This window comes from Agelaius phoeniceus, chromosome 1, assembly GCF_051311805.1.
Source record: "Agelaius phoeniceus isolate bAgePho1 chromosome 1, bAgePho1.hap1, whole genome shotgun sequence".
NCBI classification, from domain to species: domain Eukaryota; kingdom Metazoa; phylum Chordata; class Aves; order Passeriformes; family Icteridae; genus Agelaius; species Agelaius phoeniceus.
In genome coordinates this window covers 51,110,659-51,138,582 of record NC_135265.1, presented here as the reverse complement: position 1 = coordinate 51,138,582, position 27,924 = coordinate 51,110,659, and the positions used below count along the sequence as shown (strand labels likewise).

The following is a 27,924-nucleotide window of genomic DNA, read 5'->3' as shown; positions in this document are numbered from 1 at the left end:
GAAACACTTTTTCTGCACAGAGCAAAGAATTAGATAGTAGTCCTAATACTTCTAATAAAAAATGTGTAGAGAAAAGTGAGACTTCTAGCTGAGCATAGTGAAAGAAAAAAAAAAACCTACATGTGAAAAGAACAGCGCCCTGCATTTACAGCAATTGCAACAAAAAATCAAAGAGGAGGATTTGTAACCTTTTGATGAAAAGATTTGAAGGGAGTTTTAGTATTGGAAAAGACCAGTCCCAGAAAAAGAAAAATTAGTTCAACCGAGGTTCAACTGTGCCTATGAAATGGAAGGACTATAATAATATTTTACATCTGAGGGTAATTTCAGTAGCAGTCAAAATGATATTTTGAAGCCAAACTTGATAAATGTGAAGCAAAGAACGAATGGCATATGGTGTATTTAGAGATTTTATTATTCATTCTTCAAGGCTTAGCCCTTTTTAAGGAGCACTTCCTTCAAGTCAAAATTCTGTCATGAAATTATCTCAGAAGAATCTGCAGTGACTTACATTTGGATCTCCTAAAATATTTTTCCTTATTAATGGTAGGCTGTCTAGCAGCATGTGGGTCATTTTACCCACATCTCAGCATCCATCTGAGTGGAACATCAACACAATAAAATCCTTGCGGTTACTGAAACATAAAGTACCAGAAAAACAATTCAGTTATGTGCAATATATGTTGATATATTCAAATATCCATTGATCAAAGCATTGCAAGAGTCCATTTTTGATTGGACATGCTAGACTGATCACTAAAAATGCCAGATGGAGTTACTGAACTGAAAAGGGGGAAAAGAGCATAATACACTCTGCACATATTTTAAGAAGCAAGACAAGAAAACAAGTGAAAAAAGTTAACTAAGTTTGCTAAAACAGGAGACGTTCATCCACTCACTTTTCAATAATTTATAGTCATAAATGAGACAAATAATTTCTATTTCTTCTAATTTCCAGAGGAAAAAATATTATCTTCATACCAACAGAAAGTCTGTAGACTTTTCAAACAATAAATTATGCATGTCATGAGAATAGTGTACACTTTTTCCTCAAAAGTCATTTGCATATTCAATTAGTGATGCTTTTAGTATTAATTGTCTTTTGCTCAAAAAGAACTCTAAGGTCTTTGAAGCTGTTGTGTATTCAGTCATCCTGCACAGTAACTCTACTGTACCCACCTTAAGATCTCTGTAACTGCACGAGTTTTTAGTGACTTATCTAATTTTGGACCACCTTTTAGTCTACTTGTACAGCCCTTTAGTGGGAGGACAGGAACACAAAATGAAGAATTAAGGTATCATTGGTGATATTATTATATATCATAAGGTGATATTATTCGCCCCTCTGCAGCAGCTCAGTGCAATGCCCCTGAGAGGGCAGCTTGTCCAGAATAGCATTATGTAAGGTTAAGAGCAAGGTATAACACTTGTGACAGTCTTTTTCAGAAATAGGTTTGGACTTTATCCATAGGGGTTTAGGGATGAGGGAAGGACAAAATACAGCATTGAGTACCCTTGTGTCACCTAGCCAAGATCCTAAATATGAACACTTGTTTAAAGTAGAGTGTAAGGTCTGGAATAGTATGCACAGCCCCAGATGCACACAGTGTAGGAAAATGCATCCTTCAAAACATTCAACACTCACAATTGGGTTATATAATATTTCCATCCATTACTATGAAACACAGAATTGGCAACATTGGAATTTGTTATATGGTTGATTTTAACATTTCTACAGGTTAATTATTATGACTAGAACCTTTCATTCATTTCTGCCATTGGTCCATTATTTTTCCCTCTCCCGCCCTTTATAATTTGTCACATAAGGCCTTATTTGTTTATCTTCTCTTTGATTTAACTTGGGGTTTGGTTATCTTTATACAACAGTATTCATTTTCATAACATTTTGTAGAGGGCAAGTCAATGTGGATTTTACTCTTTTACCCAGTCCCTGTGTAATCTCTCTATGGCACAGTCACTGACTTTTTAGAGTTTTTTATCCTGAGGGCACAGCTAACAGCATGCTCCTGTCATTCTGACCAATATCATTCATTTTTAATATATCCTATAAAACCTAAAATTGTAGTAGATTTTTTTCAGTTAAGACTGAAACATTGCAATGGCATTTAGAAATTTTTTCTTTGAAAATATCAAGGAGAAAGGCTTCAGGAAAGAGAATCTAAACTGTGCCATGTCTGGAAATTTAATAATTAAATTTTATAATTGAGTAGTCAGAAAGAGCGTAGTCTAGAAATTTCTGCATAAAGGATAAATCTAAATGGGCTGTCTTTGGAGAAGTAAAATACAGTGTTTTAAGAATGATGGACTAATAATACCAAAATGGAGCAAACAGCAAGTGGCATTTGTCTATGCTGATGGTAATTAGAATTATGTAATGATAAATAGCACAGGGTAGACAAGGAAAAGTTTACAGCAAGAGTCCAGGAAAATACAGGTCAATTCTGCTGTAATCATAGGACTCAAGGATACTTTGGGTTGCTTGTCTGGTCCAATCTCCTCCTAAGTTATTAACTACTCTGTGATAATACATTGAAATCCATTGTTCTATGTGCTGTAAAAACACTCTGATATGTTTGTCTTAGACTATCTTGTCTCCTAAGCAATGAAAGTAAGGAAGTCACAGAATAATACAGGCAAGTGACTTTTGCCCAGCTACATTCCCTGTTTTGTAAGGACAGCTGACATCAGGGTCTTATTCAAAGCTCATCAAAATCAGTGCTTCCATTGAATTCTAAATAGGATTCTTAAAGGTGTTTTGGGGCGGCAAGTTGCATTGATAGGATAGGCTTGAATTCTCACTGCTGAATAGGAATCCTGTAACAAAAACATCTCTGATGATTGTTGAGGTCACTGAGTAGCCAGGTGTAGCTAGGCCCTGGCAAAGAGGATGTTATCTCAGATGAATGGTGAACATACATGAGCACAGCTCAAAGGTTTTTCTCATGACCCTCACTGGCTCAGATATGAATATTAAAACAGGGATTGCCTTTTGTATTTTGTTCACCTTTTCCACCATCTTACCAGAGGATGAAAGAGAAGGAACTTAGTGCATGACATAGGTGCCCTTAACACTGACGTTGTATGCTTTAGGGAAAAACTGATTCCTCATGATTAGAGAGTTCTGCCATTCTCAGAGCAGCATTTTAAGCAGTACAATGGCCAGGCTTCATAAACTATCATAGCTCTGTCATGATGCCAATATTTGGTGTGACTGATTTTGTTCAAAGATCACCCATCCATCATCAGTAATTATAAAGATTAGTGATTAGTATTAAATGGCAAATAGCAAGGAAAACAAAGCCACAAACAAGCCAAGGTTTCTCAAGCTTTGCAAGAAGGAGCAGAATCCTCTGGACTAGACAGCTTTGGATCTGCTTTTAGGCTCTGTAACACAATTGAACTGACAGGCCTTGTGGTGAGATCTGGATGTAGATCTCAGCTGGAAAGTTTTGTTTGTGAATAAGTAGAAGTCAATATTTGCCATTCAATTTGACATACTTCTATCTATTCTCAAGCAGTCAATAAGTCTTTAATCAAGAAAAAAAAAGCAAGCAAGAATTTCACTAGTTTAATGAATAATGAGTTTCCTCCACTCTCTTTCATGCTTACAGTATGGTAATAAGGTACAGAACAGTAATGTCAGAGAGACCTCAAGGAGCTCACCTGGTACCTTCTGAGGCAGCTGCTCCTTTGTCTCTCCTGACACATATTTCTCTGATGCAACAATAGAGCTCATAACTCTCATAGGGCCACCACAGCCTCCCCAGGTCACCTGTTCCAGGACTTCACTCCCCTTACCATTAGGCTGTTTCACTGAGGTCTCTTTTTGATTTTCCTTGCTCCAATTTTAATTCTTTGCCTGCCCACTCTGAGAAAGCAATACAGACTGCTCTCCTTTGCAGAAGTCTGTTTTGTGAGCAAGAACTGTCGTTGTGTCCCTTTTCTTCCAGAAGCTAAATCCTGACAATCTGTTCTTCTGTGTATGTCATGTTTTCTGGACCTCAGGTTATTCTCATGGCTATCTCCTACACCCTGTCTAGTCAACCTTTCCCTTGCCTTCTTTACCCTTTCCTTCCTTTTGCTAGTTGCTGGTTTTGAATATTAGTTGGTAATGAAGCACCCAAGAGTTGAAACAAAAGGAATCACTATGCATCTCTTGGGAGCTCTCCATGTGAGGTGTTCGTTTCTTTCGTGGTGCTGGTGACTCAAATTTCAGTTGTGGTTCCCCTGACTCTTCCAGTTCTCTGTCTTGTATTTGTGCTTTACGTTTATCCCTACTCAGCAATGTGTAGCACTGTCATGATCTTTTATGTTTTTCTGCAGCTTAATTTGTAGTGAACTTTTAAATCACTTAAGTTACAGGATTTGTTCAAGGGGTAGTTAACACAGTGAAAGTGTGAAAGAAATTTAAAAAGCTTTGAACCTTTCTGTACACCAGAATTAAAATCATAATGTGCAGGGGCTCAATGCACAAATGCAAGTCTTTAATTTTAGAGGCCTGGGAATTATTAGAGAGATTTTAGCATTTCCTTGATGCTCCTGTTATTAAAAGTTATTAAAAGTGATTGGAGACTGAAGTAATAATACTTAATACAGAACTATCATTCATTGATTTTCAGTTCTTTCTAGGCAGTCTTGTGAAACAAGGAATTAGAATGAGCTCCTTGAAGTGCAAGCATTTCTCTCCTCTGTCACAAAAGTGCTCCAGATGGCCATTGAGCTGGGCTGGTGGAGGTGTGGTGGGACGAGATTTCAGAAAATTGTTTTACCCTTCTGTTACTCATGCTGAACATTGTAACTGAAATGCCATTCACTGTGCTGTCAGGCTGGGACTGCCAGAACACAGAGACAGACAGATGCTATTACACAGTGCAGAATTACCAAAAGGAAAGACATTTCTTGCTAACAAAATAGACCACATGCTAGCTGGTAAATCAGAAATGTGTATAAGTTTAAACGATAAGTATCTGCATATGGATCTACATACATAGCTGTACATGCATGTATACATGTGTATGTTTTCCTTATCTACATATGCATACATACCTCCACATATGACATGTTGGAATCCATTAAGCTACCAGGGACCCATTTTGGATTCTGTTTTTTGTCTGCCTTGTTTCTGAGCATGGTACATACATACTTAAATTTAATGAGACACATGGAGTTTCTCTCAATATGGAATTACTTCATTTTGGCTTTGATTGCGTTGCCATCATCTTATGAGGTCTCCTAAATAGATAAGCAGAGAACTATTACAATTTGGCACTCCCTTGTTTTATACACCACCTTTCTCCCTTTTAATTTTCATGTCTCCAACTAAAAAGTCCCTCGCTTTATGGAAGAAAAAAGAAAAAGAGGTAAAAAAAGGAAAAAGAAAAAAAATGTAAAAATGAGGTAATGCAGATAAAAGTTAGTAGGAAAGAAAGTTAATTGGAAGTTAGATGCAGAATTCATAAAGAAAATAAGCATTTATTTGACAAAGGTTTGAAGGAATGCTCGGTTTTATCAGAGAGAACTTCCTAACCATCAGCTTATTCCCTAACACACCTATAGCCACAGGTCTAAATTTCTTAATTTGCTTCAAGGCAAATTATATATGAGCCCATTATAACACTCTTCACAATTGAATCCTAGCAATCGGTGACAACTAGAGAAACAGTAACTTCTATGAATCTTGAAAAGTAGTGACCAAAGCATGGGGGAGCTAGTAAAATAATTGTTCATCAAACAATAATTGAACTGTATTGCATGTATCAATTGTCAGTTAGGTCTCATCCAAGTTACCTTTTTTTTAGTCATTATATATTCAAATTCATATTTTCATGCCTCACTCATTATGTACCTTAGTTAAAAATTTTATTTTCTACTCTTTTTATAAGTAACAGTGTAATGCTTTGATTGTTGAATTTTGCCAATTCACTGGACAGAAATTGTACAGAAAAATGTATATATTATATTCCATCTTTATTCTGCATAATAGGATAGAGGAGAAAATATTGTTTCCTCCAAAGAAATTGATCTTTTGTTATCACCTATCTTGAATGTTTCAGTGATACTGAGACTTGTTCAGTCAGTGGTCAGAATCACCCTATAATTCATCATCGAGGTATTTGTGTCATCTTCCTTGTGGGACAGAGGAAACTAATGCCTCATGTGAAATGTCTTGAAATTCCATTTGCAGAAAACCCATTGTGAATGGCTGGCTGTAGGGATTGCAGATGAAAAGAATTCTAATCCCTTTAAAAAAAGACATAAGTTGTGCATTTGTGTGTTCTGGCTCTGCCCTCTCCCCAAAAAGAAATTGATTTGGCCTGCAATGTTTTCTTCCCACAATGGCAAGTTTTTGTTCCATTTCTGACTAATTAAAGTGGCAGTGTTCATTTTGAGATTATGTCTACAACAAAAGTAAATGCTATATCGAAAGAATAGGGCAAAGACAGAATTTCCTTATTTCCTGTTACAGGGTTCTAAGAAAATAGTGCATCACAACAATCTGAGCATTTCTTGAAAAACTATGAACTCAGCAAACCAAGATATCACATTATAGTATTCCATTAGATAACTATTGTTTGGTATCTTGCCTGATAAAGTTGCTACACCTTTACATCTTCCTAGAAAGGTGTTGCCTTAAATAGTCTTCTCATTTTTTTTTATTATGTTGTCAGTCAAAATTTTAAATAAATATCTTGCATGCTTCTGGAACAACAGACCTGAGCTTTGATTATACTTTTTCTCTTAGATCATTTATTTTTGCAGTAATCAATGACACTGTCTGGATCAAGGAACAGAGTTTTGGAAACTTGGCAAAGAGTCATTTTGTAGCTGTTTCACAGTCATTAATATCAGATATGTGCAGTACTGGATGAGCCAGAAATGTATATTTAATCTAGTTCAGGCAGGTGAACATCACTGAATCTCATTTGAATTTTTTGAAGATGATGCTAATACAGTTACCAGCTTCATGCACTCAGGCTGGTTTGTTGTCACCTGCAGAAGAACAGATGCCAGGTGGTACCTCAGCTGGAACAGAGCTGGAGTTGCATAGACAGGCAATACTGGATGTGGGATGAAGCCTCCTAGACTGAGTTAATCCATCATTGTCTTTGGACAATTTGGACTGGTGTCCTGGTTTCAGCTGGAACAGAGTTCTTCTTTTTCCTAGTAGCTGGTGCAGTGCTCTGGTTTGGCTTTAGTCTGAGAATAATGTTGATCACTCCGTTACTGCTAGGTACTGCTTGTCCCATGGACTTTTCCATTTCCCAGGCTCTGTCAGGGAGCAGGTGCACAAAAAGCTGTGTGGGAGAAAGCCCAGGACAGCTGACTCAAACTGGCCAAAGGGGTATTCCATACCCTAGGGTATAAGTCATGCTCAGTGTATAAACTGGGGGAGTAGGCTGGGAGATGCCAGTTGCTACCTGGGGACAGGCTGAGTGTTGATGAGTGGATGATGAGCAATTGTACTGTGCATCACTCATTTCTTTTGGGGTTTTTTCCTTTTTATTACATTATTACTATTATTTTTGTTGGTTTTGTTATTGTTTCCGTTATTGAACTGTTCTTATCTCAGTCCATATGTTTAACTTCTTTTTTTCCATTCTCCCCGTATCCCACTGCAGGTGGGGTGTGTGTGAGAAAGCAGCTGTGTGGTACCCAGTTAAAAGCTGTGGTCAAACCACAGAAAGTGAGAGAGTGAGTTCACAGCAAATCTGTACCTTTTCCATCATCCATTTGCATTATTTCTGCTCTGGTACTAAGAGTCATAAAGCTATTCTTACTGTATGATAGACCTGAGCAGTTTGAAATTGATTATAAAAAAATGACAAACACAAATATTCTTGATGAGTTTGGTTCCCAGCTCATTCACAGTTATTGACATTTCATAGCTTATTACATGATAGAAGAGATAAGAGTGTATTCTGCTCCATACACAGCTCCAAATATCTTAAGAAGAGTATGTGGTTCACAACTGGAGAAACACTGAACTAGACTACTTGAGCAATGGCTTATTGGGAATAAGTGAAAAATTCTGCATTATAATGCAAAACTAGTTTTTGCTGTTTCACTCCATGTCCATCCTTCAGTCTGTTTCCCTTTCTGAAATAAATATGTCCAGTCTGAAGCCAGGATTTCCCTGGTAGTAGCTTGTTCAGATCATCCATCAATAAAACAGACTCACAGCTGCCAGTTCTGTTAGGTCAGATTGTACAATACCTCTATTTTTCCAGAGACTGACAGAGTTTAAGACTTGAAGAAGAGGCAGCAGCTGGTCATTACTGATAAGACTCAGTGAACACAGTAAGTCATAAATAAAATATACATTTGATACAGAATGTGCAATCAATTTTATAAGTTACTCATTAACAGGTCCACAGCTTGCAGAGCCTATTGGATCTCACCCAGTAAGTCCACACTGTACAGCTGGGTTTAGTGCTTCTTTCTGGGCATCAAAATGGTAGTTTTTTCCAGTTCCTCACTAAAGGTTGTCACTATCTACAAAGTAGCAGTATGTTGTGCACAGCTGGTCCAAAATTCTAACACTTCTCTCAAATTGCATCTTTGTTCTGGAATGGGATAGGATATAGACTAACTATAGTGTAAACAGCACTTCTATGCATACAATTGCAAGTGTCTCTAATTCAGAGATCATTCTGTACATTCCCCAGGGGCTTTTAAAAACAATTTTAGTTTTAGGTCTCTTTTCAGACTTTTAGTGTAGATGAAGAATTAAAAGCTAGATGCAGCCACATCTATCTGAGTTCATATTAATGGAAACACTTCAAAACCTTGATAACTTTTGTCACACAATAAACTTGGTCAAGTCATTCACTTGTAGGAGAAAGATATTGGAAAAAGGCACTCTATATAACATGGAGAGTTACAGGTACCTTCTAATCTAATCTGATTTATAGGGTTAGTTCTTCCAAACAGAACATGCCAATAGTCACAAGAGAAGTAAAATGAAAGAAAATATTACACGTGAAAATGTAGGACTCTTCAAACACAAATTAATCTGTCAGATCAACTGTAAATATCTGAAACCAAAACAAGGGAAGTCTCATACCTGTCTCTCTTGCCTGAAAACCATCAGTCTTTTGGTCTATAAGGTGAGCAGAAAACTATGTGAACAGCCAGCCTCAGAGTGTCACAGCTAGTGGTTCAGAGTCCACCTGCTGTTCCTCAGGGACTAGCATTAAAGCTAATGCAAACTAATGTTTATGTCAAAAATGTTGGGACAGGATGAACTCTCAGCTACTTCACAGGTAATACCAAAGTGCTCAATAGGCTAGGCTGTCACTCAGAGGAAGCTTTATGTGCTGTACAAGTGGTCTGGCAGGATGCTTATGCAGTTTAACCATCCAGGTTTGGACTCCAAACTGGAGGCAGTCCAAAGGTAGGGCCATGAAAATGGTTTGGAGAGTGGAGAAGATAATATACAAGTAGAAGCAGAGAAAGCTGGGCTTGTTCAGGTTGGAGAAGGGAAAGCTAAGGAGTGATCTAAATGCTGTCTTCTGCTGCTTAAGGGGTGGTTTTATAGAGGTTAGGGACAGATTTCTCTCCAAGATAGGCAGTGGAAAAAAGGTACAAGAGAGGAAATTCCAGCTGATCTAAAGGAAAAAAATTACTGTGAGAGTAGTGATCCACAGCAGCAAGCTGCCCAGAAGGGTTGTGAAATCCCAGATTCTGGAGATTTTTCAGGTCTAAAAATGCTTTGATTCAAGCTTGAAGTTAACACTACTTTGAGCAGAGGTTTGGACTAAATGATTTCTGGATGTCTCTTCCATTTTACATTGCTCTGGTTTTTGAGACTAATGCAGGAAGCCAATTTTGCCCAGGAAGTGAAGGGTAGATGAAACCATAGCAGGCTGAGGAGAGAGTTTTGTGGCAATGCTATGTGTTGCTGAAGCATCACTGGACAATGATCAAATTATGACAGTGAAATATGAGAGAAAAAGGAGCCTCTCAGAATCAGAAGTTGAGTAATGTGGCACAGCATGAAAATAGCAACCCTAAGCTCCACTGTCAAAATTAAACAAGAATCCAGTGCTGTTTGCAGAGAAATGATGGGGTATCCATCTTATTAATTATATTGCAAGTAAAAGTGGAAAATCAGTCATGATCACTAAAGGTTCCAAGCAGTTTTCAAGGGTAACAAACAATTTTTGTTTTATTTGAAAATATTATAAGGCCAGAAGGGATTTTTACTATTATTTATTCTGACCTCCAATTTAAAGCATGCATGACATTTTCTCTTTACATAGAGCATATGTTTTAGAAAAGATCTTATTATTCACTATACAAATTTTTAGTTGTAAAGAATCTAACATAACTTGCAGCAAATTGTGCCAAAGGCTAATGAACTTCACTTAACTTTATTTCTAGCTTAAAAATGCATCACTTCATCTTCTACTAGTGGGTTATTTCATGCTTTGCCTGCTAAAGTGAGAGATTTCATAACAACTCCTGCAACTTCTGCTTTCTCTCTAAGTGTTTAGAGAGTATAACCAAGTTTTTTATCATTTTACTTCAGGGTTTTCAAACATCACTCCTATAGCTGGCAGTGTGTTGTGGAGCCTGTTCACTGAGGGAGAGACTTAGTGTGATAACTGGGATTCAGCAGGATAGTCCTCTTGCTAGATGCTTGTGACTCACAAGTGAAGAAGGGCTCCTTATGATAAAAGTTCCAAGCCCTTCAAAATGATCCGTTTAAACCAGCCTTTTCAGTCCATTATTTTGAATCTTCCTCCACATTTTCTTTATGGCAAGAAGGGGTGAGCATGCTGTTTCACTGACACTCTGTTGTGGTTTAGGAATGGTATTCCCTAATTTATTGTTCCCACTGAAACTCCAAACCAGGCACCAATCATTCACTTTCCCCCTCGCCCTTCCTCAGAATCAGGCTGGGGAGGACAACTGGAAGTACAAAAGGTAAAGATGTTGAGATAAGAACAATTTCCTGGAAAGAGCAATGAGATAAGAAAATAAGCCATAACAACTAAAGTATCAATAACAAAATGTGCAAGAGAGGCAAACAATTCACACAAGATTATTTGGAACTGGCACTACCCAATTGCTTCCTCCAGCTTGGAACCAGCATTACTCCACTATTCCTTGTGCCACACTTACTCAGATGGAAGGGACCCTGTGAATGCAGGGGAGAGTGGGTTGGAGACAAAGACAACCACTGACCCGATGCCCATGTGGCAACAGCAAGAGTTTATTCTTTGAACCCCTCTTTATAAAGGGGTTTGAAAAAACTGGTCTGGATAGCTCATTAGGCTGATCTTTGATACCATCCAACTCCCAAACCAGTGAGATGTCTGCAGCTTAGGATGGAACAAAATTGCTTGAGGTTCGTGTCTTTCAGCCCACTGGCCAGTTTACAGAACCAGCTGGGTTTCTTCTCTATAGCCAAATTAATTGCCCAGTACAAGCCACCTTGTACAATAACAGGACCCTTCCCCAACAGCCCCAGCAATGTCCTGGGTGGTATAGAACAACCTCCATGTCCCTGCCATGCTCTTCCTTTTGCTCCTGCAAAAATCAACCCTGTCTAGGCCAGAACCAGGACACTCATGTAACAGGCCAAATATATCCAAAATATTTGTCTCAGTGTAAATTGTTTCTGTATCATGTGCATCAAGGGTTCTCATTAATACCAGTATTTGAAGAAGGTATTTCCATATCAAGTCATGGTCAGAGACAATTTTCAGGTTCAAAGGCCAGCAGCCACTGGGCAAATGACAAGGCAGGTTCAAGGTCAGGCCAGAAGGCCATTCAGCCTAGGTCCAAATTGGAGAGGTCCAAGGTTGCAATGCCTGCAATGATGCACATGTGGGAACACTCCTAAAAGGAGTTCTCCAGGAAAGGGAAGGGCCCCCAGTGAGGTTTCCTGGCAGAGTTTCTGGGAGGAAGCCTCTGCTGAAGCATCATCCAGCTTTTCTTGGAGAAGCTTCAAAGTCAGCTGAGGCTTTTATAAGACCTCTCTGAGCAAGCTGGCCTTGAATGCAGGGGGGTACACTCCTGGTTCTCACGAAAGAAAACTGCATGCTCAAGTAATGGAGCCCAAAGAATTGACCACAGGAAATAACACTGGTGTTGTTATCTTCATCAATATGTCATTCCCCCTCTAGAGTGTGGAGCTTAAATTCTGTCACACAAAGCAGGGGAAATCATTCATCATGTCAGTGCAGTAGTGTAGGATTTTCAAGTCAAGTTTTTCAGAAGCAAGTGAAATTGGAGTTCTGCTTCTACTGTTAATAGCGCAACTGGAACTCCATACACTGCACCAGTGTAATTCTTCTGCCCTGTGAGTATATAATGGTAGTTAAGAAATGTCATTTCAACTCATAGAATAAGATATTATCATAATATCTTATTAAGTCTTCAGTAAAGTACGTCATTAGCCAATTTCAATTTTCCCATGGAGAAATGTAAAACCCACCTGTGAGAATTAATATGCTTGAATGGACTGATGAAACAAGCTTCAGCAAGGAAAAAGACTGCCCTGAGTGCAGACTGAAGGAGGTGGTATCTTGACAATGTGAAACACATCACCTAACATTTCTGTTTTTACAGTCTCAATCAATACATGTGTCTGTTTTCCAGAAATCAATAGAGACATAATTCTGTACAGTAGCCATGAGACGCAACCTGACCTGGAAGAGAATTTGTCTAAATAGCAAAGCACAAGCCCATTAACAAGGCTGACAAATGATCAGATAAAAAAGGGTTCTGAATATTTTAATTTACAATCCCAGCATTGGATGCAAAGAGAGTTTTCTCCACAGTAAGCTGTAGATAACGCAACACATATCTGAGGTCAGTTACCCCACTCCCCTGCTTGTTCCCTTTCACACTGAAATTTGTATCCCTTTAAATAACTTCTGTATAGCAGCATCATCATCACTAATGTCTCATATCATTTCTAAAATCTGTGTGTATTAAGTATAACCTTTAAAAGGTTATTCATACATTTGTATGAATTCTAATAAGAGGATATAATAGTCTGCAATAATTTACAGGTTGATCTTAAACAGCAAAAGCATTTTGAAATGAAATGGTTTGGACTGTAGAAACATGAAAATGCCTTCTGAGAGGGTTTCTTTGGGAATGATATTCTTTACTGTGTTTCCATTTCTGTCTCAAATGCCCTTAGCAGATGGCTTGGGTTTGGACCTCCAGCTTTAATCTTTATTGGTCCCAGAATGATGTTTTTTGCATAGTATAGCTTCCTTTATTTCAATTTGGATATGCTTGATAGTCAGTGAGCCTCAATGTTGAGGCTCATTGTGCCATTTTTTCCTCATTTGAAATCTGTATCTATTTTATGAAATACAGTGCATTTCAAGTTTTGGTAGTACCTGTTTGGGTCATGATTAGTTCCAAAGGATGGGATTACCCTTCAGACTTGGCAGTTTGGGAATGATGTTGCTATCATGAAAGCAGGTTAATATCGGTATTCATATGTTAGTGTTAGTTCTGGTTTCAAAACTGTCCATGCACACCATGTAATTGGAAAAAAAAAAAAGACAAATTTTCTTAGGCTGAAATATCAGTGTTATTATCAAGAATTCATGGCTTTCAATACAGCAGTGGAGGAACAATGAAACAGAAGAAGTAAAGCTAAATGTTCTGAGGTTCCTCAAGGATCAGTGGGGACAGAAAATCAACAGCAGCAGCAGCAGCTGCAGCAGTCTCATCAACAAAAGAAAACCCTTGTGCTTCCAAAAAACAATTTCCAACAGTCCACGTTCTGTATGAAGTGCCAGATATTAAGTTCACATGGATGAAGAGAAGCCTGAAGTCCTTCTGTCTCTTATAATGGCTTTTTTTTTTCAATTTAAACTACTGCTTGGGGGCAAGAAGCAGTATTTCAAAAGGATAAATACTTGCAAGAGGCATGGTACCTCCAAGGAAGGACCATTTGGAGAAAAAGCTTGCATCAGTTCTGCTCACATTGATTGTAGTTTAATTTACCTTGGGATCTTGTTAGTTTTACTTCATTTGTTAGTAAAATGATGGCATTGGCTCTTAGGGAGTTGTCATATTTAGTTTCATGTCAGCTGTTATTGCTGCAAATCAGATAAAATGGAGCAGCAAGATATTCTGGGCTGGATGATGTAGGTGCACATAAGAATGTTACCTGTTTTCTTCTCTGTAAAGGTTCCTATGTGGGTGTGTGAAGCAAGATCCCAAGAATTATTTAGCTATTTTAAGCTTATTTAACGAATGTTGTGATTGTCTTCATTATATATTAACAGCAAGGGAATTAATCTAAAAATAAGATCATAAATACAATTCAGTGATATCACTATCACTGACATAACATTTTACAGAACTTAATTTTTCTTTTGCCCTGTTGCCACGTAATGCATAGAATGCCACCTTACATGATCCTCTCTTTGCTCTCAGTCTGATCAAACAATTTCTGTTTGATATTACATTCCCTATAAATCATGCTACTTACAAGAGTAGCCATTTTTGTGCTAATAATCACAGTTTCTGAAATCTTCCAATGGGACTCTGCCATAAAATGAGGCTGTGGCTACAGAAAGCTTTGGAAGGCATCCCCTCATTGTTGAAATATCATTGGTGAGTTCCTGGGCTTTTTATGTCCTGTTTAAGAAGCGAAATAAACCAGAGGTTTTAGCTATATTAACCTGCAGAATCTCAATGCTAATGGCTGCATGTATGTGTGTATACTGCTTACCCATCCATCAGGCTTAGATAGAGATAAGTTTATCAACTGACCACAGAAAGACACAGCAAAATCACGGAATCCTCTCACTTATTGTTAGCATATTCTTCATGAGACCATGATGTGGACATGTGCATTCTGTCACCACCTGGCTGGGCAGACCCCAGGGTGAGCTGTAAGTTTGTTGTGGGACTTTCCCAGCTTTGCTGTTGCTGGCACCTGTTATACCTCAGGTAGTCCTAGCAGTGAAAAGTCTATTCTTTCAGAACACATGGTAAAATTATAATTGACTGTTTTTTATTGAGTATTTGTGTCTGTAAGTGTTCTTTTTATTCCACAAATGACACTTAGTTTTTTGAAAGTACTTGCTTTTCCCCTTAGCACTACCTCAAGCTAAGACATTTATTCTTAGGCCTTAAATGAGCCAGTGAATTTACAGTACACAATTAATTGCAACAGTAGCAAGTTTGGCACAGCATGCTGTTAAGGATAGCAGGGACTGTAGTGATTTTATAATGAATTCACTCTAAATCTCAGCAAATAGTAGCATACGAGGACATCTGACAGCTGCTTTCCCCAGCTAAATCTCACCACTGAGACTCCATTCCAAGAAAAATAACCAGTCAGGCTTGGTTAGTAGTGCTGCAGCTTGGAATATGAGTTTTGACAAGGGAAAAAATCATTTGTACTGTACTAGCTTTTCATGAGCTGGGGCAAGGAGTAAATCTCTCCAATGGCAAAATAAAGCTGTCAGACAGCTTTTTCATAAGATGCCGTTGAACGTCAATATGACAATTCTCCCTCCTGATCTTTTTTATAGGTTGCTAATTCTGAAAGAAAAGTCATCTTTGCCTACATATTTGTGGATTCAGGCACTGACATTTTAGGAGTTATACTAGAACAAAAGTACAGACTCAATACAAAGGAGTTCCCCTACAGCCTTGCTGAAGAGGTGCTTTCATTAAATGTCTATTTCTAAGAAAAGATACTGTATTTGCTGCTTTATATTTTGAGATTGATATATAAATGTATGAAATAAGTTCTCTGAAAAATTAACAGACAAATATCCAGGCACATGAGAATACTTTGATGAACTGAAGAACACAATGGCAATGGCCATCAGCCTGAGGCATGGTCATCATTAAGGCAGTAATTTTGTTTCTTAAGCACTTGAATAGGTTCCCTTTTCTGTCTTTACTGAACATAAATGAGAAAATTTGGGCTTTTCTCAGTTTGGCCACTTTATATACACCAAAACATAATTGAAGCCTAGGTAAGGTGAAGACTGATTGCAGGGGTCCTCTCTTCCAGGTTAGGTGGGAAAGCCAGAGCTCCTGGTGGGACATCTGAGCATCTGATTTTATTTTCTGATACTGGAGGTCATGGAAGCTCTTCTTGTTTAGGGAAGTTCTTTTAGTTCTAGGGTTAAGGAGATGGTTATCTTTACCTTCACTTTAAAATACACTGCTTTATGGCTGTGGAGGATAAGGAGACAGCAATTAACTCTGAATGTGCTTTTAAGAAAACAGTAAATAGAGTGTGTAGTATTAACATTTACTGAAATTTTGTATGCTTTTCACAAATATTTTCCAATATTTATCTTCATTTTCTATTAAAATCTTAAGAATATTTCCCTTTCATAGATTACCTTTGAGGTATGGCATAATTCTGAATATCTTACAAAGGAAAAAAGCCAAACATTTCTTTCTGTTGCATTAAAATGCTTTGGCCATGAATTCAGACATCACATCGACTTATATTAGTAAGCAAGGCATGTTTCAGAGTTCCTTTCTGAGCTGCCATTAAATCTTATCTTTTCAGGCAGTTTAAACAGTCTTTGCAAATAAATAGTACTGTCAAATAGACCAACCACTTTAGTGAGCTTATAAAGAAAACAAGTGTTTGAGGCTAGTATTAGTAAAAAGAAAAAAAAATCATTTGCTACTAGCACTGTGAAAAAAGAAGTAAGTCAGATGTGAGTGCCTACAAAATGAAAATTATTATAAATAGCAAACTAAAAGTTTCATTAAATGTGCAAGTAGCTGTAAATTAGGTGTTCCTAGTTTTCTGAAGTGGCGAAGGGTACTTTTAGTATCTTTTCCTTTTATTGGTAGGTTTTTGAATGTCTGGTTTTTTTCTCCCCCAAGTTTCCAGTGTGCTCAAATGTCTCATTCATATTGCCATGAGGGTTTGACTAATCTCAAGTCTTAGTCATTAGAATGGTGACCACTGATGCAAACTCTATTCACAAATATTAAGCACTCTTTATATTTTTCCCAATTGGTTGCAAAAAAAAAAAAAAAAAGATTTATCAGTTAACAAAATGAGAGTAGCAGCATAAGAATTGACTTCATTTACCATTCTCACATCAAATCCATATGTATATGTTTCACAGCCCATTAGTGAGCAAGAAGTGTTACTGGAAGAAATGGAAAATCAGTAAAATATTAATTAAAAAAATAATCTCACTATAACCACGTATGCAAGAACTCTCCTTTTATTTTAGAAGGTTCACTCAAAGTCAGTTTCTACACAATACTGTCATTGAAATGTGGAAGTGTGACCTGCCAGACTCTTCCCTGAGTTCTGTTTTCTCAGTTTGAAATAATTCAACCCTCTGGCTGATCACTGAAGCTGACAGACCCTGCTCATGATCTGCCTGAGTTGCAAGCAGGAGCAGAATCTCTCACAGTTTAGGTTCTCCAGTTGTCAGCATCCACTCTTGCCATGAAACTCCTCAGCTGTGGGTTTTCAGTCCAGGTGGGCACTTCCCAAGATGTGAGATGGGGCAGCAAACCTGCAAAGAGTCTACTCAGCTTCATGTTGGTCCTAAACAAGCCCATAATAATTAAGATGAAGAAAAATCAAACCAGCACAAAATAAACCAGGCCAGCAAAGCCTACCCAGTTTTGACACCATTGACTTTAAGAATTCTAAACTGGAACATATGGAGGTACTTGATGTGTGAGTGACATTAAACTACTTTTGATTTTTTGTTTCAAAATACTAAGTCTTCAAAAGCTCAGATAAATGGCTCACAGAGTTCATTAAGACTTGACCTGAGTGGAATAGATACTGCTGATGGTGTGAAGAAAAAAGCTGGCAATAAGAAGCAAGGTGAAAGCTGTGACGTGCACAACCATATTAGCATGCTGAACTTCTCAAACAGTGACAAAATTATTCTTTCAGTGTCTGTTTCTTCACTGCAATAGCAGATAGAATTCCTGCACAGGTGTTAATGAACCATGACCTTAAATCAAGTTAACCTTGTATGAGGCTAAATGTACTGAGTGTTGTAGTGTAGCTGAATGCAAAATGCATGTTTAAAGTATTTTATTCAAAAATAGAAGAATTATACCCAGCTTTCCACATGTGAAAATTGAATTTTATTATTTTTTTAAGTATTGTCTTTCATTTCATCATCATCTATTACCCCGGGAAATAGCTTACATTTCTACCTGTAATTAATTCAGGTGTCTAAAGCTGCAGTATGTTTTTGAAAAATGTGTTTGGGCCTATTCTGCCAATAACAATGAATGGGTAATTAATTCAAGCTGTTCCATTAAAAAATAAGTAAAAGACTGAACAAAAGAATATTTTCTGAAAATAATAACAATCATACAAGTACTGTAATTGTTGTTGACATTCCTTAGTATTTAATGGGGATCTATAATACTAATGGAAACTGGAAAGGACCCATTTAATTCAGAGATATCCAGTCCTGTAAAAGAACTACTCATTTCTTTCAGGGAATAGCTAAATGTAGCTGTTAAAGTTAGACAGGGTCCTCAACAAGTAATTTTCACTGGTCTTGTTTGTCAGAGGTTCTGAGCCATTGACTTCCATCTTAAAGAATTCCTAGCCTTTCTTTTTAACCATTTTCTTGGGGTTTAAGGACTGTATAGGGGTCAGTGAAATTTCCAGAGCAAATGGAAGAGACGTATTTAACTTCTGCAGGTATTTGACAAATAAATACTGTCATCAGCATTCTAAGGGCTCTATTTTGAAGGGAGTCCTCTGAATGCAGTGTGCCATGGAGCATCAGTCCACTTAATTTGGTTCCTTCACTTCTCCCAGTATTGCTGCTACAGTTACTAGTACTGAACACCTAGAAATAAGAGCCCTAAAATGTTGACAGTATCAGAATTTTAATTGATCAGTTGCATTTAAAAATAATAAAACCAATTGTTTATATTAAATGCTTGGAGGAATATAAAGTGTACTTTCAAAAGTTATACATTTTGAGACTTCAGCTAAAGTGCACTTTAAAAAGTTATACATTTTGAGACTGTTCAGCTATATTAGAAATAAATATATTATTGACTATTAAGAGTTCTGTTCATACTACATTAACTTTTGTTGGATATGGTTTTATATTAAATGAAATGGTTCACACAAAGATACATTTATGAGATGAAAAAGGAATCACTTTTTTATGACACTGTGAGAATACAAATAAGTGATCTGTGAAAATACAGAAAAGTATCCTTAATCTTTGCTTTTTCTTGAATATTCTGTACAGAAGAACTTGAGAGAAAACATCAATGGCCAGATTCTTTATATACTTTGATCTTATATCTGCAAATCTGGCACAGGAATTTAAATAGGAAACCATATTTGGAAACAATTTTAACCAAAGTCCAGCACTGCAAAGGCACTGCGACCACTGTTAAATGTATTACACATAAATGTTAAAGGCTTATGTGTGTGTCTGTGTCTGTGTCTGTGTCTGTGTCTGTGTATCTATGTGTCTGTGTGACAGAGAGATATTGAAATCACTACACATATGATTTGAGTCTGATGTTATAGCCATGCTCATATGTCTGCATGCCCCAATAAAATCATATTGGCCATTTTGTCCTTAGAAGACTGTTCTTTCTGTGAGCGTACAGGATCTCTTAAGAATTGGATATCTTTATCATTTCCTTGGTATCCACACCTTACTCTGATAGTATCATTATTTTTCTGCTAAGTCACTGAGCACACAAAACCTTGCAAGGGGCTTCTCTTCAAGAACAGATATGGAAAGGCATCCTGGCCATAACTCAGCACACACAAACTTCAACACTTCCCACAGCATCCCTCAAAGGAGAGCTGGTTTGTACCCAAAAAGCATCTGCATCAAGGCTTTATTCTTGGCAGAGAGTCTCTTTCCTCCTCCATCTTCTCATTATGCTATTTTTCCACAAAAACTTGGGGGGAAAAAAACCACTCAGTCAATGACAACAACGAAAAAGCTTCCCATGACTAAAAATTTATATATAAGGCAAGAAAAGATAGTTTAAAAAAACAGAAGATATATCTTCTTGTATTACTTCTATTTGCAATACATTCAAAACTACTTTTGTTCCTTAAACTGAATTTATATACTCTTAATTCCATAAGACCAACACTTTTGATAGTTTAGCAAAATAATAATTTTTGGTAAAATAGTCTGATACTTAAAATTACGTCCATTAATGATCATTCTTTACACTGGACTGCACTGCTCCTTCTACTTGGATTAGCCTTTTCCAAAACCTTCCAAAGCAGAAAAAAAAAAAAAAAAAGCAAAGGGCTCCTGAGCAGAAGGATTTGCATCTTCAAAAGGAGACTCTAGAGGTATAAAAGAGAGTGAAGTGTGAGAGAGGAACTGTGATTCTATTTCTAATTTTTTTTCCTGTATGATGTATCCTCCTCCCTTCTAGCTTTTCTTTTCTATTGTTTTTTTTAATCTCTCCGTTTGCAGGGTTTTACTCTTTGTTATGCTCAGTCATAGAGGTGTTTGCAATATCACTGCAGTTTGAAGCTTATGAACTTTAGACAAAATGCTGCTCACTCATTTCTTGGCTAGCACAAAGCAGGAAGACTGAGAAGGGCTGTTCTCATTTGATTTGATTGATGCAGAACAGATGGGATGTAACTGTGTCTCCACACCTTTTATTAACCAGAGACCGTAAAGGATCTCTGGAACCTCTTGTATGGCCACTGTGGTGCAGAATGCTCTGGTGTGACACTCTTCTCATTCCTGTGCCTGGGGTTTTGTTCCACTGCATGGATGCCACCTAATGAGAGCTGTCTACCAAGATCTCCTCTGTTACAAGCCTTAGCACAGTATGCCAGGCAATTGGAGTCTTGGGTGGTGTTCACAAGGCAGTGCTGGGATTATTGGTTGTGGGCATGTCCAGCAGAATATGTGCTGCATGCAAAACTCTCAAAAGCATATATTACCTTCTTGACCTTTCTGGAAATTTTAAACATGTACATTTGTTTCTTCCTAAGTTTGTGTTCCTAAGCCTGAGGGTAGGTCTTTTCTTCAGAATGAAGAAGCATGGGGCTTATATAAAAACATACTAAACACACTAAAAACAATAGATGTGAAAAACAGCTCTGTGTACACTAGAATACATTCATGGTTTAAAACTGTACATCAATTGTCATTTAAAGGAGTTGAAACATGCCCCATTTGTGTCTGTCATAGTGGTCTGTGACAGCCATCACTGTAGTCTGTAATTCTGCCATCACTTTCATCTGCTTTAATCATTCTACCTGTTTCTCAATTTTTGATCTGCTTTTTGACAATTCTAATTTTTTTTCTCATAGTGCTTTAATTAGCAGTCTTGCTTCCCAGTAAATTACTTGCTGACTGAATCATGCAATCCTTCACTTGACAGAAAGGATGTAAATAAAGGGAATTTTGAGCAACAGTCAAAACAGCAGCATTGGCGCCATAGCATAGAAACTAACTTCAAAGCTGAGATTAAAAAACCCTGTAAAATAGGCGGTTTCAGATATCATTAATTCTCTATTTGGATCCTGTATTAATAAAAGCAATTCTGTCATTCTCTGTGAAAAGCTAACATTTACCCTTAAATGCTTTTAAAATAATCTTTTGTAATCCAGAGCTACGTACTCTCAGAATTGCTAGATTGTATTGCAGAATTGCTAGAATGCTGCTGCAGCATTCACGTGGCACATTCTTCTAACTTGCAGCACTCTGTTCTGTGATAATTGAGTCACAGAGGTAAAATGACCAATTCAGAGTCTAGAATTGCCACCACTGTATTATCACTGGAGCTGAATGGCCATACAGTGCAGCACACCAACATCTAATAAAAACCTTCAGCCGCCACAAATTCTTCACATTACTGTATTTCTGTTATCTTATATGATGTTAACAATTCAAATACATAGAAAAAAGTGTTTTCAGAGAGTTGAGCATTTTCAGGGTTTGGTATTCATTAAACATGTGTAGATATTTGGTTGTTCTCTTCATCTCTGGAATTTAATTTTCTTGAGAGTTAGGTGTGAATTACTTTCAACTTCCGTCTGGAATAAGTACCTTTATGGTCTAGATGATCAAATCGAATTGTGAAATGGCTATTTTAAGGATTGTGCCTGTAGTTTCGGGGGAATGTGTGAGATGTGCAAATTAAAAATTAGGGAAGTAGAATATATATTATGTAAGATTTTACTGGTGAAATTCATTAACCATTGAATTCTAAAGATTAATTTTATTTAATTTAAAATTGCCAGGAGCTGGAGGGAAAAGAGACATTTAAAAAAACATGTTTATAGCTGAGCTCATTCATTATTTTTCAATGTCAAAAAGCACTACATAAATTGAAACTGATTAAGTTATTAATTTTTAAGTTCATATTTGAGTGTCTTGCTGAACCAGAGAAATAAAAAATAATTTTCCAGTAAAAGCATTTTTTCAAATTAGAAATTAGAGGGGATAGAGTTTGTTTATTTATTTATTTACACATAATGTCTTAGTTAGTTCAAAAGGATTAGAAATAAGCTCAGAGCAGTATTTGAAAATATCCAGTTGCAGACCCAATGTGAAGATATGTGATTACATCAAAGTTCAGAATACCTCTGCCAAAGTATTACATTAAAAATATATATACTTTTTTTTTTTAAAGGTTAAAATGCTTTTGGAGTTTGATATCTCTTTATGCTTTGTTTAGCACCAGCTGGAGAGAGCATGATGAACATGTTTGTTTTCCAGTGACAACAAAATAATTTTCTATTAAAAGTTGTTGTTTAGAAAATAAATTAAATAAATAAATAAATAATAACAGAGAAAATAAACACATGTGACATAAATAATAATAAAAAAATGTGCAGCATTCAAAGTCAAATATTGAAATAATCCATCTGATAGCTTAATATGTGAGTTTGAAATGAATTTAAAATAATTATGGAATCTGCCAATGTATTCTCATTATACAGAGTACAATTAAAAATTAATTTCCGTCATTATAAATTTTGTGAATACAGAAAAGAAAATGTGTCCTGTTTACCTGGCAAGGTCCTTTGAATACCTTTAGTAACAATGAATTATTTTGTTTTCCAGTAATGTGGGATGGCTCCGGTTATGTGTTGTTAGCATTTGCATATTAAACATCTGAGCTCATTTAATGCATTATGGAGCTCTACCTCTTTGATGCATCATAACCTTGCATTTTCATTCCTTGCAGAAGGGAATCCATATACCTGGTGGGTTGGAAAAGCCAATGAGAAGCACTACTATTGGGGCGGATCAGGACCTGGCATTCAAAAATGTGCCTGTGGCATCGAACGCAACTGTACTGATCCCAAGTACTACTGCAACTGTGATGCTGATTATAAGCAATGGTGAGTGCTTCACAAGAAGGCAGGATGAGAATGTCCAAATCTCCTAACTTTTACAACATTGCCATGACTTTGAATATATCTTTTTTCTATATTTCCTTTCTTACCAAAGAAAAAAGGCCAAATTGTTGTATTTGTGATTCCTCCTGCAAAGTGTCGACTCATGCCTGGATTTCCATTTTATTCATGGTGTCTGTGACTGTTAAATATCAGGACTGTATTCATGATTTCCAGCCCACTGAGCTATAGAAAAGAAGGCTAAAATTGCAAAGGCAAGTCCTCATAGGAAATACCAGCATTTTGGTTATCCATGCAACTTCGTCTCCATAAGATTCAGTTATACTGCAATACAGAATGAATTTTATCCCTGCAACTTCATGTTTTTTTCCCCAGAATTTCTCCTCTTTAAAGTGTTGCTTCTGCAACACTTGCATGTGGGTGATATGTACTGAAATCACTCATCTAATGCCTCCAACTCTCATTATCTGTTTTTCATGAAGAAAAATATATTAAGAACTAGACACTAGTATTATGGAATGAGCCTCTGTACTTCAGAGAAAGCTACCAGGCCAGCTGCCTCAGTTTCTTTTCATAGGAGAGATGCCCCAGTCCTTCTATCATCTTTGTGGTCCTTCATTGGACTCCATCCCACAATTCCATCTCTCTCTTGTACTGGGGACCACAGAACTGGACCCAACACTCCAAATGTGGCCTCACTAGTGCTGAGCAGGGGAGGAGGATGGCCTTCCTTGACCTGCTGGCAGAACTTTGCCTAATGCGCCCCAGGACGCCATTGGCTGCTTGGCCTCAAGTGTACATTGCTGGCTCCTGTTCACCTTGGTGTCCACCAGAATCCTTAGAGTGTTTTCTGCCAAGCTACTTCCCAGTCGGGTGGCTCCCAGCATATACTGGTGCATGGGGTTGTTTCCCCCAGGTGCAAGGCTTTACACTCTTCACTGTTGAACTTCATGACGTTTCTGTGAACCCACTTCTCCAGCTTATGAAGATCCCTCCGCATAGCAGCTGAACCGTGTTTGATGTGATGTGCAAGAATGAAGTATGAAAAACACAAAAACAGAGTAATAAAGGAAACCTTCCAGGCCCTGCAAAAATTGTAGATTAGGATGTAGAAAATCAAATATTGCCACAGACATTGCCACCCTAAGCTTTGACATTGTTAGGATAGTAATCTGTTGGCCATGATATGGGGTGAACTACACAACACCACAGATAGAGAGGAGTCAGTTTTAGAGACAGGGTAATCACACATGCTGCCAAACTTCAGAAATATAATTATATAGAGAGAATGAAGAATATAGTCAGATGACTCCAACTCAATCATAGGCACTACAGCAGTGTGGCAGGAGGGATGTAGGTTTGGTTCTGTGTCAAAATGGTAACAATAAAAGGAAGATATTGTGATAATAATTACAGTAATGGTAGAATTAGAAGCACTTACAGTTTTCATTGCCTGAGGCACTGGATGCATATCCATGAATAATAGGGCTCTGTACCATATGTTGACTGTTTTCCTTTACACCAAGGGAAATGTATGGGGAAAATGGCACTGGATTTTGATCTGTTCTTGAAGATTCCCCAAGAGTCACAGATGGTAATTTAATAAGCAGCTTTCACTCAATATCCTTTCTGTAACCTCTGCACCCCATATATACACTGAGATTATGTGGATTCTACTAATAAATAGATTCATATGGTTATTAGATTTAGATCTAAAATAGACTTATTATCATTAAAGATTTACAACTGTTTACTAAGAACTTCATACAAGAATATTTTATTCCATAAGGTAATTTTTTAGATAAGTATCAGAATTTTTTCAGGACAACTACTATTCATTGCAGGACTTTATGAAAAGCAATTATACCACTGGATATTATATTTTAATCTGTGGTGTGTGTAAATCACAGGAAAAAATTAAAGCTATATTATAGACTTTAAGGACATTTTGTTCAAGATTCATTTTTTCAGTTTGGTTTTGTCAGAATCTAATCTTTTCCATAGTCATATCTTTTGGGTTTGGGAGTTATTTTGAGGAGTCCTAGTTAGGAATTTTATCTAGCTATGTTCATCAATACCTAAAAAGCAAGTGAGATCCAGAGGAAAGGAGACCTTGATGACTTCAATCATCAGGCAGAATTCAGCCGGGGCCTCCAACACACGTGTGCCCAATTCTGGTGACAGCAAAACAGCTGCTGGTTTAGGCAACAGAATATGCAAGGGTTTATGATGAGCAGACAAGTCTCAGTTCATTTATTAACAAAGCAGCTTGCCACAGCTTGCCACCATAGCTCACCAGCACAACTTCTTTTAGAAGGATTTACAATCCCCTCAAAGAGAAGGGCTGAGTAAACGCCAAACTGTGGCTGAGAATTCAGGTGGGACTTTTGCAATAATTGCTCATCTTGTCCATAGCTGGGAGCACTGCCTTTGCTTGTGGTATGCCCACGCTGGTGTTCTGCTCCTGCCCAGGCAGTGTTGGAAAAATTGTTTTGGGTTTTTTTGGGTGGTTGCAGGGGTAATATCCTGAGGGGAGAAGGCAGAAGCCAGAGCAATAACTATATTAGAAAACGTAAGGAAGTAAAATAGGAAAAGAAGACTCTGTAGAAATTGTGAGAATCAAAGGTGAAGAAGAAAAGCAAGACTCAGGAGAGAGATTTTACAAGGGAATTGGGGAGTCACTGAAGAATCGGTCAGGCTGAATCAGAATGATGTAGTGTAAGTAGAATATTGTCCACTGTTTTTATTGTAGAAGTTAGAATTTGTGTTAGAAATTAAGAAAGGAATTACAGCTTGATGAATGATTTCATAGCAAAGGCAGGAGAATGTTTCCCTGGAGATCTGGATTCTAACCCTGCCTCTGGAAACACATTCCTGCATGGTGCTTCCTCAGTTTTATAAACCATTTCTTCACAGAAGAGTCATTAGTCTGATCCTAATTTTCTGGAAACCCAGTGTGGAAACCCAGAAGTCCACTTTGTGAAAATACCAAACATTAACATTGCAACCAGAATAAGGGATCACTCTCTGAATGCATCTAATTTTTTTTGTTCAAAGAAAAAAAAAAAAAAAAAAAAAAAAAAAAAAAAAAAAAAAAAAGAAGAAAACCCCACCAAACATGTAGGCATCTCAAATGGAGCACTAAGTATGAGTGTTTTTAACATATTTCAGCCTCAACATCCAATCTGTAGTATGCAAATTATGCCAGCTACTCCCTCATGGAAGTACTGCAAAAATAGGTAGATTTATGAAGCAATCATCTGCTGTTCTAATGAGCACTGTAAAAAATCCAACGAGAAAATGTGGTCTTTATAGAAGGATTTGATATAACACATTAGATATAAAATGGTATCCACATATTGGAGCATAAGTGTAAATTTGGAGAGTAGGCAATGTTACACTAAATGAGTGTTGTCTGCATCCTATACTGAATAATGCTGAAGCCCTCCAGAATAAATAATAATCAGGGACCAGTCAAGGATTGCATCATGGTGGTAGGAACAGGAGACTAATTAAAGCTCTTTAAGCAGCCTGAAATGGTTTTTTTTATTAAATTTTGTGTTTGGTTTTTGCTTTTTTTGTTGTTTTTTTTTTTTTTAACCAAGTATGTAAGTAATTCTGTGTAAGCACAGAACCAGCTGTGTTAATTATAGACTCATTCACAATGTAAATTTTCCCAGGGATTAATGTATACCATAGGCTTGGTAAACCCTATATCTGTATGGGTTTTCTATTAATGATTTCTAAAATTTCACATCACACCTTGTCTATCTGAATAAAATAGTTGTGTAGAACTATTTAGCACATGCCTAATGTGTTGATTATCATGCCTGGATGGTAAACAAGCCAAATGGTAAGTATTGGCATGGAATATGAGATATGAAATTCAGATTTATGTGTATTTGCACACATAGTCTAGAATAGAACCTGATTCTTTAGAAATTCATGTTGTTGCTGTAATGTAAGCATTAAGTAGTCATTTTTGTCATGATAAAGAAACAAAAATGCAGATGGAAGAGCTTCACCCTAAGTAGTCCTGCCAAAATTATCTTTTAGTCCCAAATTATCTATGATTTGTGTCCAAAATGCAATTAATTCAGAGTTAAATGGATCAGATTGTATAAGAAAGGTTAGCTTTTCTTGCTAATAAAGATCATTTTTAAAGTGTGTGTGGTTGGCATTTAAAGTCAGATTGTCTCAATCTTGAGAGAATAAAGGTAGCTTTTATGAGTAGCAAGAAGTTCTCTGCGTTGCTGCTGAATAAAATTATAATGAAATTATTAATTTTTGATAAAATGTAAGACTTTTTGAAAAAAAAATCTTATTTGAATAAGACCATAATTATTAGAACATAGGCAGTTCCTTTAAAAAAAATGACTGGCATTGTAGAGATAGGCACACTGTACTAGATAAGTAGCAAATGTAAAGCTCTGCAAAGAAATTTTGATTCCTACTCTCATTTGAGCCTAGGGTCAGTTAAGACTCAGATTGGCCAAAGTTTCTACACCACAGGGTCTCTTGCTCAGAGAAGTCACAATAAGTCAGAAGGCTTATAATATGATGCT

The 27,924-nt window shown here is 37.1% G+C and overlaps 1 protein-coding gene across 1 annotated transcript in view; it reads left to right on the top strand.

Moving 5' to 3' along the window:
• The window catches only part of CNTNAP2 (contactin associated protein 2), a 1,030,166-nt gene that overhangs the window by 812,504 nt on the left and 189,738 nt on the right, over positions 1-27,924 (top strand). The window contains exon 14 of the mRNA XM_054654380.2: positions 23,188-23,344. Coding sequence (XP_054510355.2) covers positions 23,188-23,344 — 157 coding nt within the window. The remainder of the gene's footprint in view (positions 1-23,187; positions 23,345-27,924) is intronic.